The sequence below is a fragment of the Peromyscus californicus genome, unplaced genomic scaffold (assembly GCF_007827085.1).
Source record: "Peromyscus californicus insignis strain IS unplaced genomic scaffold, ASM782708v3 Scaffold_17__1_contigs__length_78620276, whole genome shotgun sequence".
Classification (NCBI taxonomy): Eukaryota; Metazoa; Chordata; class Mammalia; order Rodentia; family Cricetidae; genus Peromyscus; species Peromyscus californicus.
Genome location: NW_026294469.1, coordinates 2902953 through 2921652, shown reverse-complemented (window position 1 = coordinate 2921652; position 18700 = coordinate 2902953). Strand labels below are relative to the sequence as shown.

General features: G+C 44.1%; 1 protein-coding gene across 1 annotated transcript in view; it reads left to right on the top strand.

Moving 5' to 3' along the window:
• The window catches only part of Tmem241 (transmembrane protein 241), a 133935-nt gene that overhangs the window by 103385 nt on the left and 11850 nt on the right, over window positions 1–18700 (top strand). The window contains 1 exon segment of the mRNA XM_052741536.1: window positions 10763–10827. Coding sequence (XP_052597496.1) covers window positions 10763–10827 — 65 coding nt within the window.

Below are 18700 nucleotides of genomic sequence, written 5' to 3'. Positions count from 1 at the left end.
CCTGCAGTGAATGTTCCATGAGTTTAGATAGTTGTCATTGTTTGGATGGGGTGAGATTGGTTGGGATGGGAGACTTAAAAAGCCAAGTTCAGAACCTCTAGAAGGCAGACCCATCATGAATGAGGAGATAGAGACTCACCAGCTCCTAAACCCAAGTCTGGAGGTCCATCTTCGAGGAACTAGGTAAATAGAGGGGACCAACACAATAGCGCTGCATCCCGTCTCTGAGTCCATCCATGCCTCCATCCTGTATCTGAGTCCATCCATGCCTCAATCCCAGAGGGACTTGAGCCCATTTCCTGCAGGAGGAAATGCTTCCTAGTAGAAAATGTTGCCTGGAGGCCCTGTTGTTGTTTTACAAAGAGCATTCACATGCAAAGATAGGGAGGTGTTGGTGAATTGCTAAGTGTGCCTGATAACAACAGGGACAGAACCATGGTGCTCTCCATACTGGGACTAGCAGTATTGTAGCTTAGCAATAGAGTACTGACCTAGCATGGGAAGGCCCCAGTTTCAATGTCCAACACCACAAAAAGGAGAAAAGAAAGAAAAGAAGGAGGAAAGAAGAAAAGAATTGCTTCAAATTGAAGAAACAGCCTTAGGCTAAAGGCTGACATTTTCATGGAAATCATGAGCATAATGGACAAAGAAGTAACATTGCCCAATAAAGTACAGGGGCAGGGTGGGTCTTCTCTAGCTCCATTCCTCTGTTCCTTTTTCAAAGAAGTGGTTACCAACCTTTCCAAAAATTACTATGAATATTTGGAGACACACTCTGTGAGGTTTTCTAGAGTCTCGTGTTCTCATGTCCATTGGATATCCTAATCAGATTTCTTCTGAGTAATAAAAGGATTCATATGATAGAGCATATTGGCTAATTCCCTAATATGTTACTGGGCCTAAATATCAGGTGACTTAGTGTATAATTTGGAAAGCTCATATTGTATATTCAAAGAACATGGAGAATAGCTTTATATAAAGGAAACCATGTAATATCTTTGGTATGTGTGGATCATGTTAATTAAGATGTTGGATGAAACAGTGATTTAGAATTCCTTGCTACTTAAAATGTGGCTATGAGACCAAAAGCAGAAGCAGGAGGAAAAGCAGCTCATGTGGGGTCTGTTGAAACTCAAAACTTAGAGCTGAAAAAGGCACTGTCAGACACGTGACATATGGTAATAAGTGAGACGGAAGAGCCGGCTGGGTGATTAACAGTGCCTACTGCCTTCACAGAGGACCCAAGTTCAGTTCCCACTGCCCATGGAGGTGGCCTGCAGCTCCAGCTCCAAAGACTCAGATGTCCTCTTCTGACCTCTGCAGCTCTGAACTCATGTGCACACCCCTCCCCCAACCCCACATACACACAATTAAAAATGTAAAAATCTAGGCTATGCAAGCAACTCTTGTGCCTCAATAGTGAAAGATAACTCCAATGTTTAAACTGGGCCAAGAGTCTAAATAGTCAGGTCTCCAAGGAGGATGGATGAATGGCCCATAAGCCCATGAGACAGTGCTGAACACCACTGACCAACAGAAAAACACAAGCCCAAGATACTTCATGTCTATTAGGTGGCAGTGATTAAAAAGACAGATAATAACGAGGATGAGAAGAAGTTGGAACCCTCATACATCGCTGGTGAGAATGTAAAAGGGTGTGGCGAGTGAGCCTACAGTGTTGGTAGGGACAGTACTGATGAGGTCTTGTTTTACCAAGTTCTGGCTTATACATCTGTGTTATGAAGTGGTTCTGTGATGTTGACAATTGAATGGATTTTTTACTCAAATTACTAATACAGCAACACTTAAATTAGTAACATATCAATAATCAGGGATCTGCCCCTATCTAGTTACAAGAATCATGAGGAGAATTTCTTAAGAATGTCAAACCTGTGCCCTAAAAAGTTCTGATGAAGCCGGGCGGTGGTGGCGCACGCCTTTAATCCCAGCACTCGGGAGGCAGAGCCAGGCGGATCTCTGTGAGTTTGAGACCAGCCTGGGCTACAAAGCGAGTTCCAGGGCAGCCAGGGCTATAGGGAGAAACTCTGTCTCCAAAAACAACAACAAAAGTTCCAATGGAACAGGACAGGGTATATATAGGACAGGGTATATATAGGACAGGGTATATATAGGACAGGGTATATACAGGACAGGGTATATACAGGACAGGGTATATATAGGACAGGGTATATATAGGACAGGGTATATATAGGGCAGGGTATATATAGGGCAGGGTATATATAGGGCAGGGTATATATAGGGCAGGGTATATATAGGGCAGGGTATATATAGGACAGGGTATATATAGGGCAGGGTATATATAGGGCAGGGTATATATAGGGCAGGGTATATATAGGGCAGGGTATATATAGGGCAGGGTATATATAGGACAGGGTATATATAGGACAGGGTATATATAGGACAGGGTATATATAGGACAGGGTATATATAGGACAGGGTATATATAGGACAGGGTATATATAGGACAGGGTGTATATACCAAGGTTTCATTTTTTATTTTTTTGACTTACCATATGATTCTGCATATATAGCAAAGGTTGAGGACTGCCAAGGCACGTTGGCATTTTAGGGTTATATTGTCTTTCCTTAGTGTGGACATAGGTTTTCTTTGTTCATCTCTGTTCTCAATACCACTCTGCTTAGAAGGCTGGCAAAGTGAACAGCCCATATATTTTAATGAGCAACATCAAGTGCTATTAACAGTCACGTCTGGAGGTTAGCGAGAGTTGTTGCTCATTAATAATCATACTGGTCATGGTAATAAATCACAGGGTGAGTAGTAAGGATTATCTGAATATTTAAAGGATGGCAAATAAAGTCCCTAGTCTTAGCCATGGCTTCCATCTGGAGACCACAGAAGAATTCCTTGGGTGAGGGGGGCAAAAAGCCTGCTCTTAAGTTCTTTTGTAATTTATTATTATTATTATTATTGATTTTTTTTTGAGACAGGGTTTCTCTGTGTAGCTTTGCCTGTCCTGGAACTCGCTCTGTAGACCAGGCTGGCCTTGAACTCACAGAGATCCAACTGCCTCTGCCTCCTGAGTGCTGGGATTAAAGGTGTGTGCCACCACTGCACGGCAAGTTATTAATGTCATATGAGATTTCCACTTGAACTTAAAAATAAGGCTAGGCCTGGGGCATCGCTGTGTGAGTGAGTCAGCAATGCAGACTCCAGGACTGTGTGATGTAAACCTTTTAGCTCTGCAGCCCTGGAGAGGTGGAAGACTCTCCCGCCAGCTGCTGTGTGACACTCTTGTCCCTGGAGGTGTGGTAGAGCAGCTGCAGGCAGCGGTCTTCACCTGCTGCTGGCACTGTAGGTGTGGAGCCACTCCCATTCTGAGTGTGCATGCTGTCCCTGAGCAAGTTCTGTATTTCTAGCTGGGGAAATGGTGGGCGGGGGGGTTAAGCACTTGCCATCCAGCAAGGGGGCAAGAGTTGGATTCCTGTATATGCTGGGTCATCATGGCAGCTCACCTGTATTTCTAGCCTCAGAACAAACTGTCCAGCAACTATACAGGCTACACTGGTGAGCTCCGTTTGATTGAGAGACCCTGCCTCAAAGAGTAAGGTGAAATAATGGTTGAGGAAAATTCACATCAGTCTCTGGCCTACACACACACACACACACACACACACACACACACACACACACACACACAGATATGCATATGTACATATACATGGAAAGAAGAAACAGATACCCCTTGTTTTGTCTGTCCATCTGTCAGAACTTCCCATGCCTTCCTTTAAGATATGTTCTCTCCTCATTTCCACCCATGAAGTCCAACAGTAAGGTTCTGCATTTGTATATCCCTCTGCTTCTGAAGAACTCCGTTAGAACCTTTCCTATCATGTTTTACTTGGCACCAGGGCGATCTCAATCCTTTCTGTGGAGTCCTTCCTACCCCCAATGGTGGAGATAATTAGTCATCAGTGAGGGGCAGAGGGTATCTTAGTAAGCCCTTGGTTCCAGTTACCCCACATCTGTGAAGGATTTTAAGTGACCAGTGTTCTGACCTCATAGACTGTCTTCCCAGCTCTGATGACCTAATGCAGTCATACGAAATTCACGAGGCATCCGTCCCATGCAGACCTCTGTTAGCCCCTGAGCACGCACACTGATTAGCACGCACACTGCTTAGGAGACCAGACCATTGGCATGTGTGGTGGCAAGGGACCGTGGCACCCGGAGAAGAAACTGATGTATGCTCGGGGGCTAGAAGCAGGAAAGGTTTTCTAGGGATGGACTTTTGAGAGGTGAGCAGGCATTGTTGGGCAGGCCTCTGAAATGGCTCCAGCAGGGAGGGCGTGCTGAGGAAAGAGCGATGTGATGCTCAGAAACTGTCTGGGAAAACTATAGCCACACAAGAGGGATGCCTGGGGCAGAAGCCTAAGAGTCATGACAACGGGGCGTACTAGCGCACACCTGTAACTCCAGCACTCGGGAGGCAGAGGCAGGCAGATCTCTGAGTTCGAGGCCAGCCTGGGCTACACAGTGAGTTCCAGGACAGCCATGGCTACATAGTGAGACCGCGTCTCAAAAATAACCAAACGAGTCATGTGCACCCAAGTGACAACAGTACCTCACTGTCTGCCAAGTCCCCACTCATCTTCCTCACCACCACCCTGCCTTAGGTTTGAAAAGAATGTTTGAAAAACAAACCTGATCCACTCTAAATAGCGAAATTTGTTGAAATAACACAGAGGTTATGAAACCCATTGACAAAGCCAGAAAGATCAAAGCCTGACACTCTTGTTGCATTGAGTCCTGCTGCTGCTGGTGTGGGCTGCGCATGGTGCTTGTTACTCAGGGCTTCGGGGACATGTGCGCTGACAAGATTCTTTTTTCTTTGGGAAAAACAACGTGTATCTCTAAAACTGCTTTTTAAAATCGAGAACTTCAATTACTATTAATGACCATTTCTTACATGTCGATGGCAGATCTTGAGAGTAGCTGGAAGCCTTCGGCAAGGGGCAACTTTAGCCACTTCAAGAGCTCTCAAAAGACTGCAGATGCTTTTGTTGACAGTTTGTAGGACAGAAGGTAGTTTATTGGAGGTGCTCTCTTATAACTTGAGTAATATTGCATGAAAGGTGGTTGGAGGTGTTGAAAAGGTTGGAGGACCCTGTAGTGAGGTTACTTTAGTGGGGTCCTTAACCTCTGGACGCACTCAGCTCAGGAATCTCAGGAATCTTGGAAGCTTGATTCTAATCATAACTGTGGAATGAGTGGCATACAGGAGATGCCTGTTGCTCAGATGAAAGGATTGCTTCGTGTAGCTGGAGACCAACCAGCTGTTCAATATGGAACATGTGGCAACTTACCTAGTCCCTGAACATGAGGCCCGTGCTTTCTTTCCTAAACTCCAGGGCAAGGAAAGAGGGGAGAAAGCCAAATTTGGGAGATTCACCAACCAACAAGTCAGGCCTGGAGGTGTGGCCAGCTGGGACCATGCATGACATCCATGGGGACAGAAGAGTTTCATTGTCTTTGCAAATGGCAGATGGGACACAGGGTCAGAAATCCAGGGGTATTAGTCGGGTTCTTTAGAGTAACGGAATGAATCTCTCTATATAGAGAAAGGGGGTTTATTAGAATGACTTACAGGCTGTGGTCCAGCTAATCCAACAATGGCTGGCTATGAACAGCAAGTCCAAGAATCCAGAAGTTGCTTAGCTTGTCTTCAGTAGATGCTGGAATCCTGAAGAAGTAGGCTCTAATGCCAGTGAAGGAGTGCTTTTGCTGACAAGGTTAGGGCAAGCAGACAAAGAGCAGAAGCTTCCCTCTTCCATGTCCTTAAACAGGCTTCCAGCAGGAAGTGTGGCCCAGATCAAAGGTTTGCCTCCCCCCACCCCAAGACCCAAATTAAAGGGCATGTATCTTCCCACCTCAAGATCCGGATTAGAAGTGGATCTTCCTACTTCAAATCAAGCAAAAAAAAAAAATCCCTCACTGGTGTACCCTCCATTTTTGGATTTTAGTTAATTTCAGATGTAGTCAAGCTGACAACCAAATAGCAGGTCATAGTTAGAACTCAGATGGAGTGCCCTTCTAGAAGTTCAGTCCTAGGACTCTGGGTTATGGTTCTAGTCAAGAGGCCAAGGCCAAGGACTGGTCAGAGGACAACTATGGAGCTATTCTTATTCAAACCACCATGAACAGACAGTCCAGTAGCATTAAGTAGATTTATACCACTGGGTACCCTCACTACTGTCTCTCTCAATTTTTCTTCTTCCCAAACCAAAATTCTGTACCCATTGAACAAACTCTCCCTTCTGGACTCCTCTAGGCCATGACAACTCCCATTCTCCTTTCTGCCTCCATGAGTTTATGACTAGGTAACTTACAGAAGTGGAATCTGATTTCACTTGGCCTAACATCCACAATGAAATATGCGTTCGAATTTCCTCTCTTTAAAAGCTGAATGGTACTCCATTGTGAGTTAGTTTCTTTACTTGATCATCTCTCAGTGGGCATTTTGGTTGCTCCTAATTCTGCCTGTTGTGAATGATGTCACTGTGAACATGGATGTGTGAAAATATGAGATTTGCTTTCCGTAGGCTCTTATGTGTGCATATGTATATGTGGGTGCTCAGGTGTGTTGTATGCTTGTGTACATGGGTGTGTAGATCTGAGAACAACCTCGGTGTCATTTCTCAAGTCCTTTTCTACTATTTGTTTGAGATACGATCTCTTATTGGCCTGGAACTCACCAAGTAGGCCAGGCAGACTGGCCTGTGAGCTCCAGGGATCTGCTTGTCTCTGCCTATCTCGAGACTACTGGGTTTACAAGCATCTACCATCATGCCAGCTTTTGACATGGATTCTGTGAGCAAGTGTTTTATCTATTTAGCTATCTCCCCAACCTTCCAGTGGTTTCTTAAAGCCACATGTGGCTTGTGTGACTCTTTCTTGAGTTCTTGGCTATGAGAGAAAGTTGAGCTGGGAGACAGGGCTTTGGTGCTGCTCCTATTGCCACAAACCTCAAAGTCCCTGGGGCAAGTCACACACCATCTCTGAGTCACAGTCCCTCTACCTGTTAGCCAGGGAGGTCCTTGTACTGCTTAGTGAGCCATTTTATAGTCTGGCCTGGAGCACTCAGCCTCTGGCTTTTACTTCCTCGTAGGTGGGATTAGGAGTGAGTGGCCCTTGTGTATAGAAACCTATCACACTGAGCAGACATGAATTTGACCCTCAGACATGGAGAGGTCAGCCTTTGGGAACCGTCCACGCTGCAGCCAGCATCCACCTTACCGAGAGGCTGCCCCGCTAGGACTCGTGACGGAAGGAAAAGGCAGTGTGAAAACCAGAAGCATGATGGTTCTCACAGAGTAGAAGGAAAAGCAGCCTGCTCGGCTCCACAGCAGCCCCGCCAGGCACGTGCGCCACCACAGTCTTGACAGAAACAAGCCACCCTGATTTATAACATGTCAACGTGTGTCACAGCATCAGCAGTCTTGCTTATGAAAAGAGAAAGCTTCGGAGGAGCTTGAGAATGTGGCTTAAAGGAGGGTGCATAAACATTTCCAGGAAGGAGCAGAGGCAAGGGCACCAGCATGGCTGTTAGACCAAACTGATTTTCAAGTAAGGACTGGTTTGAAAATTTTAAGCCATGTTTTTCTTGGCAAAAGGCACCGTTCACAGGCACAGTCGGGCCAGCTGCCTGACTCCTGGCAGGCAGGATTCCTGCTCAGCTCCAGGAGGTGTGGAGGTGCAGAGGCACAGGCCTGGCAGAGGAGATTCCCTGACAAAGGGCACCTCCCTTTTCTTAGTCATGACTAAGTCACATGAAGAGTCCATCAGAGAACAGGCAGAGAAGATGGGTAAAGGAAGCCTCCAAGAGCTGATAAAGACGTGAAGGAGGGCCAGCCAGATGGCTCAGAGGACAGAACCACTTGCTGCCACACCTGCCTATGTAGCTAGAGTTTTCCTGCCTGGCCCACAGTCAGGACAAATCTCTCTCACCTGCCAGTCCCACAGCCGCTCAGACCCAACCAAGTAAACACAGAGACTTATATTGCTTACAAACTGTATGGCCATGGAAAGCTTCTTGCTAACTGTTCTTACAGCTTAAATTAATCCATTTCCATTAATCTATACCTTGCCACGTGGCTCGTGGCTTACTGGCATCTTCACATGCTGCTAGTCATGGCAGTGGCTAGCAGTGTCTCTGACTCAGCCTTCCACTTCCCAGAATTATTCTCCTCCTTGTCCCACCTATACTTCCTCCTGCCTGACTACTGGCCAATCAGTGTTTTATTTACTAACCAATCAGAGCAACACATTTGCCATACAGAACATCCCACAGCATGCCCACCTGAGTTCGGACCCCAGAACCCACATGGTGGAAGGAGAGAACCATCTCCTTTACGTGTGCACTGTGATTCACACACACACACACACACACACACACACACACACACACACACACACACACACACACTCAATAAATAAATGTACTCTTTTTTGAAGACAGGCAGATGAGGTGCAGGCAGGCAATGGAAAGAAGATGTCAGCTGGTCCCCATGACACAGTGGGGTGCTGCAGTGCACCAAGCTGACAGTCTAACTAATAGCCACTGCAGACTGCGAACGCCCTTCCTGTCAGTTCCGGGAAATACAGCCCTGTTGGCATAGTTCCAGGAAACAATAAATGTTTTGAAAGAAAAGAGGGGCTATCAGGATAGTTAATTTTGTTCAAGATTGTGGAATGAAAACAGATGAAGAGAAAAATGGCAATAAAAGTGAGGATAAAAAGGAACAGAGTGAAAGCAGACATACACTATAAAATAATATTTCTCCAAACACAGAAACGGGAAAACCTTGATGAAATGTATTTGGGGGCAGTGCAAATGAAATACTTGTGGTAGGTAGAAACGTGATGGGACAGTGGTCCTCAAGGTCACTGCTTCAGCAGCTCCAGGCCCAGGCGCTCCAGGTTAGGGCTTTACCATCAGCTGTGTCCTCTGTTGGAAAATGAGGGTTTGAGTAAGGTGTTTGCATAGGTAGCATGCCTCATTTCCACAGTCAGACAGCTGCCCTGCAGGACAGCTCAGGTTTGAATTTTGACCACACACAGAGAAGACCCAAGTCAAATGGTAAGTTGAAAAAGAGCCTGAGGGTGGTGGCAGGTGTCTGCGGACTTGGCCCTCAGGGCTGGAGTGGGAGGAGTGGAAGGCAAACAAAGGCAGCCTGAGCCACCGGGACCCCATTTCACACAGACAAAGAGGAAGGAGGAGGAAGAAGAGGAGGAGACACCATCGTTCTTTCCCTTGTTCCTCTGGCCTGCTTGCTCACGTCTCTGCAGACAATGTAGAGGTCTTTTGTACAGTCAAAGCTTTGCTGCAAATCAATAAAGGAAGGCAGATAGAAAAGTTTAAAAGGAGACAGAGATGACCACAGATTCCCAATCTTAGTTTCTAAAGGTTCTGGGTTAGAGGAACAGACTTATCTCTGAGATGGTGAATGAAAAGTGATTCTCACATGAGGACCAGATTCCCAGACCCGAAAGGAAGCCAGTTCCAGCAGCGGGCATATGTAACCCTTGCTCTTCTAGAGCAGGATGGAAGGAGAGAGGAGAATCCCCGGAAGCGGCTGGGGCGGGCTCTTCTGGTGTATGCATTGGGAACAAGAAATTCTGCCTCAAACAAGGTGGGGTGAGGACATGAAATTGTCCTTTGACCCCACATGTGTGCTGTGTATAGCACGTGAGTGCCCAGTGAGTGCCCGTGTGCACACAGGGAAGGGAAAGAGAGAGAAAACGAAGGGGAGGGGACGGGAGGGGAGAGGAGAAAGAGAAAGAAAGATAGTGCATGAGGAGGGCCTTATTCAACCCATTCCCGGCCATCTTCTTGCTGCCTTGTTCCCAGCTGGGACACCTGGAAAGGCCTCTGGGACAGCTCAGGGCATTCCCTTGATAGGGGTGGGGGTGGGGGGGGGGGGGGGTGGGGGGGAGTAGCAGGATTTCTGACTCCCCCAGCTTGAATGGCTCTCAGGAGCAGCCTGCACCCCATTCTCTCACAGCAAGAAAGCAGGTCCTTAGGGTTACCTTCCTCAAAGAAGCTGCTCTGGCCTGCAGAATGCAGAATTCAGAATTCTGGACACAGGAACCATCTTGGCTTGACACAGACATTCTAAGTGTGGAGAGAGCTGGGTCGTTGGTCCATACGCATTTCATGACAACTGTTCCGGGGACACTCTGGAGTCTGGACCGCCTGGCTGTCACTCCTGAGTCTTTTGGAATTTCCTGCTTTAAAGGGCATAGGACTATTCTCTTCCCTCTACCTCGGCTCCTGTGATTCAGATAATTACGGATTTAACTGCTCTCTTCCCCCATGAATCACCTGGCTTCTTAGAATGTGTGTCACTGTCTAGAAAGACTAGGGTATTAGAAGGGGCAAGCTGTGTGGACAGAGAAGTGTTTCCCCCGAGGATCTGGGCACAGGTCTGGGATCTCCATGACATTGGAGCTGATTCTGTGCGTTGAGACAGGGGAATGCTGTTCACACAGTCTCTCTCTGACTTTGGCACAGAAATTAAATGCTGCTTTGGGGATTCCAACAGACTACAGGACATAGCATTTCCACATCACGCTCTCTGCTCAGAGGCGAGGCCATGCTAGATGCAGAGGACCTATGGGCAGGGGTGGCTAATGTCAGAGGCAGCCCTTTCAAAGCTTGGGGGAGATGATGCGGGAGTCCCCCAGACTCCGCTGGTCTGATGGCGTTTGCTGTTTCTGCAGGTCACCACAGCTGCCTTGTCACTGGTGCTGTTTGACGTGATCCTGACCCGTGCAGCTGTGGGATGGTAAGTCCTCTGGAGAGAAGACACAGATTCATTGATTTCTCCTCAAATGAAGCAGGAATGTGTGTTGGGCAGATGTCTCCAGCCTAAGAAAAGTTTTGTATTAGTGAAGTCTTCCCTGTTTTATTTAGTTGATGATTGATTGATTGATTGATTGCAGTACTGGGGCTTAACCACAGTGCCTCGTGTGCTAGGTAAGCACTCTCCTCTAACCTACACCTCACACTGTAGCCCAGGTTGGCCTTGAACTTGTATTAATCCTCCTGCCTCAGTCTCTCAAATGCTGGGGTGGCAGGTATGAACAAGCAGGCCCCAATTCTTTATCTTTCAACAGTTACGAGTGTGCAAATTTACATTCAGAAGAGTACACTCTTACACAACTCATGATATACAATATTATGCACAATATTGCACAATTATAAAACATGGTCTTACATATTATATGACCTGATACATTTTCAACAACAGAAGATTCCATATCTAACTAATACTCAGTTCAGCACATCACCAGAATGCCTTTTACCCATTCACCTGCCTCAGAGTCACCACATTGATCCCGTGGTGTCTAGGGAGAGAATGATTGGCTGCCTCAGAAGCCAGTATTCTTACAGGTACCTGTTGTGGAATATTTAACTATGTAAAGATGTGTTATATTTGTTGATGCTAAGAAATATTACTTTAACTGTATAAAGGTGTGTTACATTTGTTTCTGCTGCATTTGTTTAACAATGTGTGTTTAATTATGTAACGATGTGTTGCATTTGCTTCACTGTGTCTGCCTAAGGCACCTGATTGGTCTAATATAAAGCTCACTGGCCAATCGACAGGCAGGAGAGAGATAGGTGGGGCTGGCAGGCGGAGAGAACACAGAGGAGGAGAAAGGGAGAATGAGAAGCAGAGGGAGGAGAAGAGAACAAGGAGAAAGAGGGGGCACACCAGGGACAGCCAGGCAGCCGCCAGACAGACAGACAGACACACAGATACAGGAAGGAAGTATGGTAAAAAGCCCCGAGGCTAAGGTAGATAAAGAGAAACAGGTTAATTTAAGTTAAAAGAGCTAGCCAGAAACAAGCCTAAGCTAGGCCCAGCATTCATAACTAATAAGAAGTCTCCGTGTCATGATTTGGGAGCTGGTTGGTGGCCCCAAAGAAAAAGCCTGGTACACCTTCCAAACCCACAGGTGTTGGTGTCTCTCACATAAGTGGTACAGTGTTTCCATTTTGCCTATTCATACCTCCTTAATTTTAAATCGTCTTTGGATTACTTAGCCTTACCCAAGCACAGCCTGGTTCTAGGGGGAAAATGTGGTGTTTTTTTTTTTTTTTTTTCTTGTTGGTACCTAAGTAATCGTGATGGCTGGTCGTTCCTGGCCACTTTGCTGGTTTTGCTTTGTGTATGCATTAGTGTGAAAAGTGGACCTGCTGAGTTGTTACCTGTTTGTCTCTGGACCACAGTGCTAGTAGGTGTGGCCAGCGTGGTGCCTGGGTTTACTCCTGTGGATGACGCCACAGACCTGGTATGTGTTAGGATCTGTGCCTCGGCTCATTCCCCTGCTGATGGCAAGGCCTTGTGTAAGTCATCCTAGGCAGACAAAAGAGCAGTTTCACTCAGCACACAGAATAACGTATCCTTGTCCTCTCTCGGGGTGACATTTCCTACCTGGAGAAGAATAGCAGAAAGAAGATAAAAGCAAAGAAACACTCCTCCACCTTCCTTCTCCTCTTCTTTTTATTTATTTACAATTTGTTGTTTTGACACAGGGTCTCACTATGTAGCTCTGGCTGTCCTGAGACTCTTTTTGTAGACCAGGCTGGCTTCGAACTCACAGAGGTCCACCTGCCTCTGCCTCCCTAGTACTGGGATTAAAGGCCTGCACCACCACCTCGCCCCTCTTCTTTTAATAATAACTATTTAGGGGACTGGGGAGATGGCTCAGCATATAAATTACTTGCAAGAGGACCCAAGTTCAATCCTTAAAACCCAAGTTTAAAAAGAACAGTGCAGTGGTTACCCAAGGTTACCCCAGTATTACCCAAGGTTGTCTTCTGGCCTCTAGATGCATGTGCACAGAAGTGCATGCATATACACACATGCACTCACATGTGCACACACATACACACAAAAATCTAACCATCTACAGAGAGGCTTCTATATGTCAACATTTTGGCATTAATATCATCTCACTTCCACAATCCTCCAAGCTAAGGATATTGTAAAAATGAAGAAGCTGAGGTTCTGAGGCATTTAAGTGATTTTCCCCCCTCCAGGATTTTATAGCTATGGGAGATTATACCAGAGTTCAAACCCAGGCTTTCCTGTGTCCAAAGCCTTATAACCTCGGACTGACTTGGGCACTATCAGACAGTGTACAGGGTCAGAGCCTGTAAGGGACACACAGGAAACTGGCTTATTCTCTTTCCACATAGTGATGTGTTATCTAGCCTTGTACTACTGTAACAAGCACTGGAGAAGGTCCACTTACAGGAAGAAAGGTTGGCTTTGGATCAGTTTCAGACATTTCCATGGTCTTTGGGCCTGGATGAGGCCGGATATCATGGTGGAGAGCATCTGATGGAGCAAGATGCTTACTTTATGGTACAACTTATAAGCGAAGAATGAGAAGGGGCTGGGGCCCCACCTACAACAGCCTACAATTTCCTCCCATTGTTCCTACTTCTTAAAGGTTCTTGCCCTTCCAGTAGTGCCACAGACTGGTGACAATATGTTTGGGCCACTTACTCAAATGATAGCAATGATCAACTGTAAAGAGCGTGGTGATGTGGAGAGTGTTTCCTGGGTAAGGCAGTGTGGTATTGTGGGGATTAACAAGGCAACTCCACGTAGTTAAAAAGGAGGTTTACTTTGGGGTAACTTACAGCCAGTAAAGGGGTTGGTTACTGGATCCAGAAGAGGTGAGGTGCAGTCCAGCGGGGTTCTCTGGAGAACTCTGCTTGGTCTGCCATCCAGCATCCAGAATCACGAGTAACCAAGAGGTCCAGCACATCCGGTTCTTGGGTCTTAAGGGCTCCCGTCTCAGCCCTGCCCCAGGGGCAGGTCATAGGTAAGCATGGCAGTTACCAGAAGCCTCACTAGGGGTAGTACTTCCAGGTCAAAACTGGAACAGCTACCCACTACATCTCCCCCTTTTGTCTAAATAAGAAAGTTCTAACCTAATACAAGACTATATACAATAGGAATGATTATCAAATATTGTCCAGGAGGAATAAGGGATAATGACCTAAGCAAGATGGAACTACAACCAACACAAACAACACCAAACAAGAGACATACACTAAAATACTAAAATCCAGAGAAGTCTGGAGCATAGGTAAGTGGCACATACAGAGATCATTCCAAAAGGTGCCCTATCCTGAAGAAACTGAATCTAATACTTAATGTGTTCTAGCTAAGATACAAGAAGATTGTAACTATAACTGTTAGTCTTCAATCCCATCAAAGACCTGAGAAGGAATATAATAATACCTGAGAAATGGAAGATGGATGCAAGCAACTTTCCGGAGTCTTGTGAGAGTAGACAGAGACAGCTGGCAGCCTGGACAGTCACCTAAAGTTTCTCAGCATTGTTGGTGCATTCAAATTGGCTACAAGCCTAGAGTATCTGTCAGACCATTTTACTGTCAGCAGTCGAGGCAAGGGCAGTTCTTTGCCCAGTAGGCCATTTTGTGCCAAGGTGAAGACAAACTTCCAAATGGAAATGTCTCAGAAGTCCCACATTCTCTTGGGATCAGATCAGTGCTGCCAGGAGCAATTGTGTCTCACGTCAACAGAATTCCAAGTTATCAAAACATTTAAATGTCATATTCTCTAGGTCTGTGAAGTGTTTGAAGACTACCTATCCATCTGACATATGTTTCTGTAAATCTAGACACCCTAACTAACATAACTATAGAGATGACAAGCATAGGTGACTATAAATCTGTAAGTCTTATCTACCTAGATAACCTAAGGACTAAGGCGTCACATAAACAGGGTAAACAGTCTGTAAGTAAATGTACAGTAAAAGGAAAATGATCTCAAAATTGTGACAGTACACAAAATAACTAAAGCAGAGGTAGGAATGTATAGTACAATATGCAATATGACAATAATCCTAAATATGTAATCAATATACCAAATATCCTAAACAGAGGTAGAACATACATACAGTATGACAAATATAATTTTACATTTGTATCAATATACAAAATATTTCAAATAAGAGTAAAAATATATGTACATTTCAACAAATATGGTTCTGTATTTGTATCAATATACAAATTATCTGGAATGAGAATATAAAAATAGTTTATATTTGTGTCAATATACAAGAATCCATAACAGTGCAACTTATCTAAAGCTGATATTTTACTAAGTTTACTAGTATGTACAATAATCTACCTTAATATCCTATACCTATCCCTTCTCTTTTTTTTTCTTTTCTTAAGGGGAATACTGAGTCCAATGTTTTCTTCAACCCCCAACCCTACAACCATTATCCATAGCCCTCAGAAACATGAAACCTTTGTGAAAAGGGAGCATCGTTTTCTTAGAATTCCTTCCCGCTATTCAGGGGGTGATGGTATCTCTGTGGAGTTCTGTAAGAAAGCTCAGATAGTTAAGTCTCAGTTGGACTAACAGTAGATTCTGCAGTCAGTCTCAGAGTAATGGGTAAGGTTGCCTGAGATTCTGGCTAGAAGTGTAGTATGATGGACCATCTTATTATGGAATTATCTTGGAGAGTTTTCAGTCTGAGATTGATCATTGAGTAATGTTTGTGAGTACCATGGCATCATTCTGGACTGGGTAGAGTTGTTTTTGTGGGGCTCTATCTTCCTTCTGAAGACTCCAGAAATTGCTATTGGAAAAGACTTATTTTTTACTGTGAAAAATATGAACATTATTAATATCAAAATGGAAAGTTTGGATTTAAAGATGACATGACATGTAAGAAAGGATTCCAAGAAATGAAAAATAAGCATGGAGAGAAATAGAATCTTGAAGACAATGGTCCCTTTTTATTAGTTTTCTTCTGTTCCACACCAGATGGCTCTTCTGATATGAGACAGAAGAATCTCTGAACCTTTTCTTTTAGCAATATGCTTGGGTTTAGAGAAAGAGGGGGCCAATTACAACTCCAAAGCCAGCTTGGTATATAATTGAATCAGAACCACAACTTTTCTAGAATTAAAGAGATATAGATGTTAGGCAGTGAGATATTACCCTGTGTAGATTGGTACCAATAGATTCTTTCTTTCTGCTGTAGACGTCTGGATATCCAAGGCCTTATGATTTCTGGAAAATGGGAATTTCTATTGTTCTGTAAAGGCAAAAACAGAACCCTCCCCCACCCTTCTTTGTTAAATTTTTCTTACAACTTGTAGAGATGTCACATCAGTGGATGAGCATTTACTTCTCCTCATCAATGTTTCTCCTGTTTGAATCAAATTTTATTAATTTTGTTGGTATCCATAGTTTTTCTTCTCCTGTGGAAACAAAAGCAAAACACCTTCCCCAATGTAGGACATATCCAGGTTTCCATTCTGAGGTCAACACATCTTTGAAATAAACTGGTTGATTTAGCTCAGGAGTTTTGTCTGTCATCCAATGTCTCTCCACAGCTCTTGTTCCTTTCTCATCAGCATTGATAAAATTCAAGGTTAATAAAGCACTATGCAATCTATTTCTGGGAGTCATTGTTACCCCTTTCTGTTTATTTAGCATATCCTTTAAAGTTCTATTGGATCTTTCTATGACTGCTTGGCCTTTAGGATTGTGTGGTATACCTGTAATATGCTTTATATTGTAATAAGCAAAAAACTATCTCATTTTATTGGAGACATAGGCTGGGGCATTGTCTGTCTTAATTTGTACAGGTATTCCCGTGATGGCCATAACTTCTAATAGGTGTGTAATCACAGAATCAGCCTTTTCAGAACTCATAGGAGTTGCCCACTGAAATCCTGAATAGATGTCAATGATATGGTGTACATACTTTAATCTTCCAAATTCTGCGAAATGAAACACATCTATCTGCCAAATTTCATTTCTTTGTATACCTTTTGAATTGCTCCCTGAAGGTAATGGAGTTTGGTTATAGAAGGAACAAGTAGGACTTTTTTTTACAATATCCTTGACTTGTTGCCAAGTGATGGAGAAATCCTTCTTCAAACCTTTGCTATTTACATGGTGTTTCTTATAAAATTCTGAGGCCTCTAGCATGTTACCTATTAGTAACTGATCAATCTCATCATTACCTTGTTCTAGAGGTCCTGGCAGACCCATATGGGATCTGATATGTGTTCTATTTCTGGTGATTTCCTGAAATTATATGAGTAATGAAGTTAATTCTGTATTATCAGGAATAAATTCAGCAGTTGCATATGTAAAACAACTCTCTCTGTGTCACTGACTATATTGAGGGGTTCTATGAAGTCCATCAGTACCATAAAAATGGCATACAGTTCTGCCTTTTGTACAGAGCTGTATGGACTTTGTACCACTTTACTTAAGTCTCCTGATTTATATCCTGCTTTCCCTGATTTATTTGCATCAGTATAGAATGTGAGAACTCCAGAAATTGGCTTTTGTTGTACAACATGAGGAAGGACCTATTCAGTCATCTTTAAGAATTCTATTCTCTTACTTTTGGGATAATGATTGTTAATCTCTCCCAAAAAGTTACTGCAGGCTCTCTACCAGTATTCATTATCTTTCCATAGTGAAGAAATTTCCTCATTAGTGAAAGGTACTACAATTTTTGCTGGGTCCATTCCTGTCAACTGGCGAAATATTAATTTTCCTTTTTGAGTCAAATCAGAGACCTTTTCTATATAAGTCTTTAACTTCTTACTTGGTTTACATGGTAGAAATATCCATTCTAATATAATATCTTCCCTCTGCATCAAAATACCTGTGGGGGAATGTCTGGAGGGGAGTATGACCAGACCACATGTGCTTCTCATATTGTCTTTTCTACTAGAGCCAATTCCTTCTCAGCTTTGGCTATTGGTGGAAGTTTTAAGGCAACTCTGCATAGTTAAAAGAGAGGTTTATTTTGTGGGGTAACTTACAAGTAAAGGGATAGGTTACAGGGTCCGGGAAAGGTGTGGTGCAGTCCAGTGGTGTTCTCTGGAGAACTCTGCTCAGTCTACCTCCAGCATCCAGGATCCAGGAACCAAGAGAGCCGGCACATCCGGATCTCCAGTGTTAAGGGCTCATGTCTCGGCCCTGCCTCATAGGCGTAATAGTTACTGGAAGCCTCAATGGGGTAGTACTTCCAGGTCAAAGCTGGAACATCTACCCACTACATCTCCCCCTTTTGTCTAAATAAGAAAGTTCTAACCTAATGCAAAACTATATACAATAGGAATGATTATCAAATATTGTCCAGGAGGAATAAGGGATAATGACCTAAGCAAGATGGAACTACAACCAGCATGAACAATATTAAACAAGAGACATACACTAAAATACTAAAATCCAGAGAAGTCTGGAGCATGGTTAGATGGCATGTTACAGAGATCATTCCAAAAGGTGCCCTATCCTGAAGAAACTGAATCTAATACTTAATATGTTATAGCTAAGATAGAAGATTGTAACTGTTAAGTCTTCAATCCCATCAAAGACCTGAGAAGGAATATAATAATACCTGAGAAACAGGAGAAGGACATAAGCAACTTTTGGGAGTCTTGCAAGAATAGACAGAGACAGCTGGCAGCCTGGACAGTCACCTAATGTTTCTCAGTATTGTTGGTGCATAAAGATTGGCTACAGGCCTAGAGTATCTGACAGACCATTTTCAGAAGTGGGAATTCTGAAAGACCATCTTACCCTGTCTTGGCAGAGTTCAGTAGTCACTTTTCCTTGTGTCCCACTT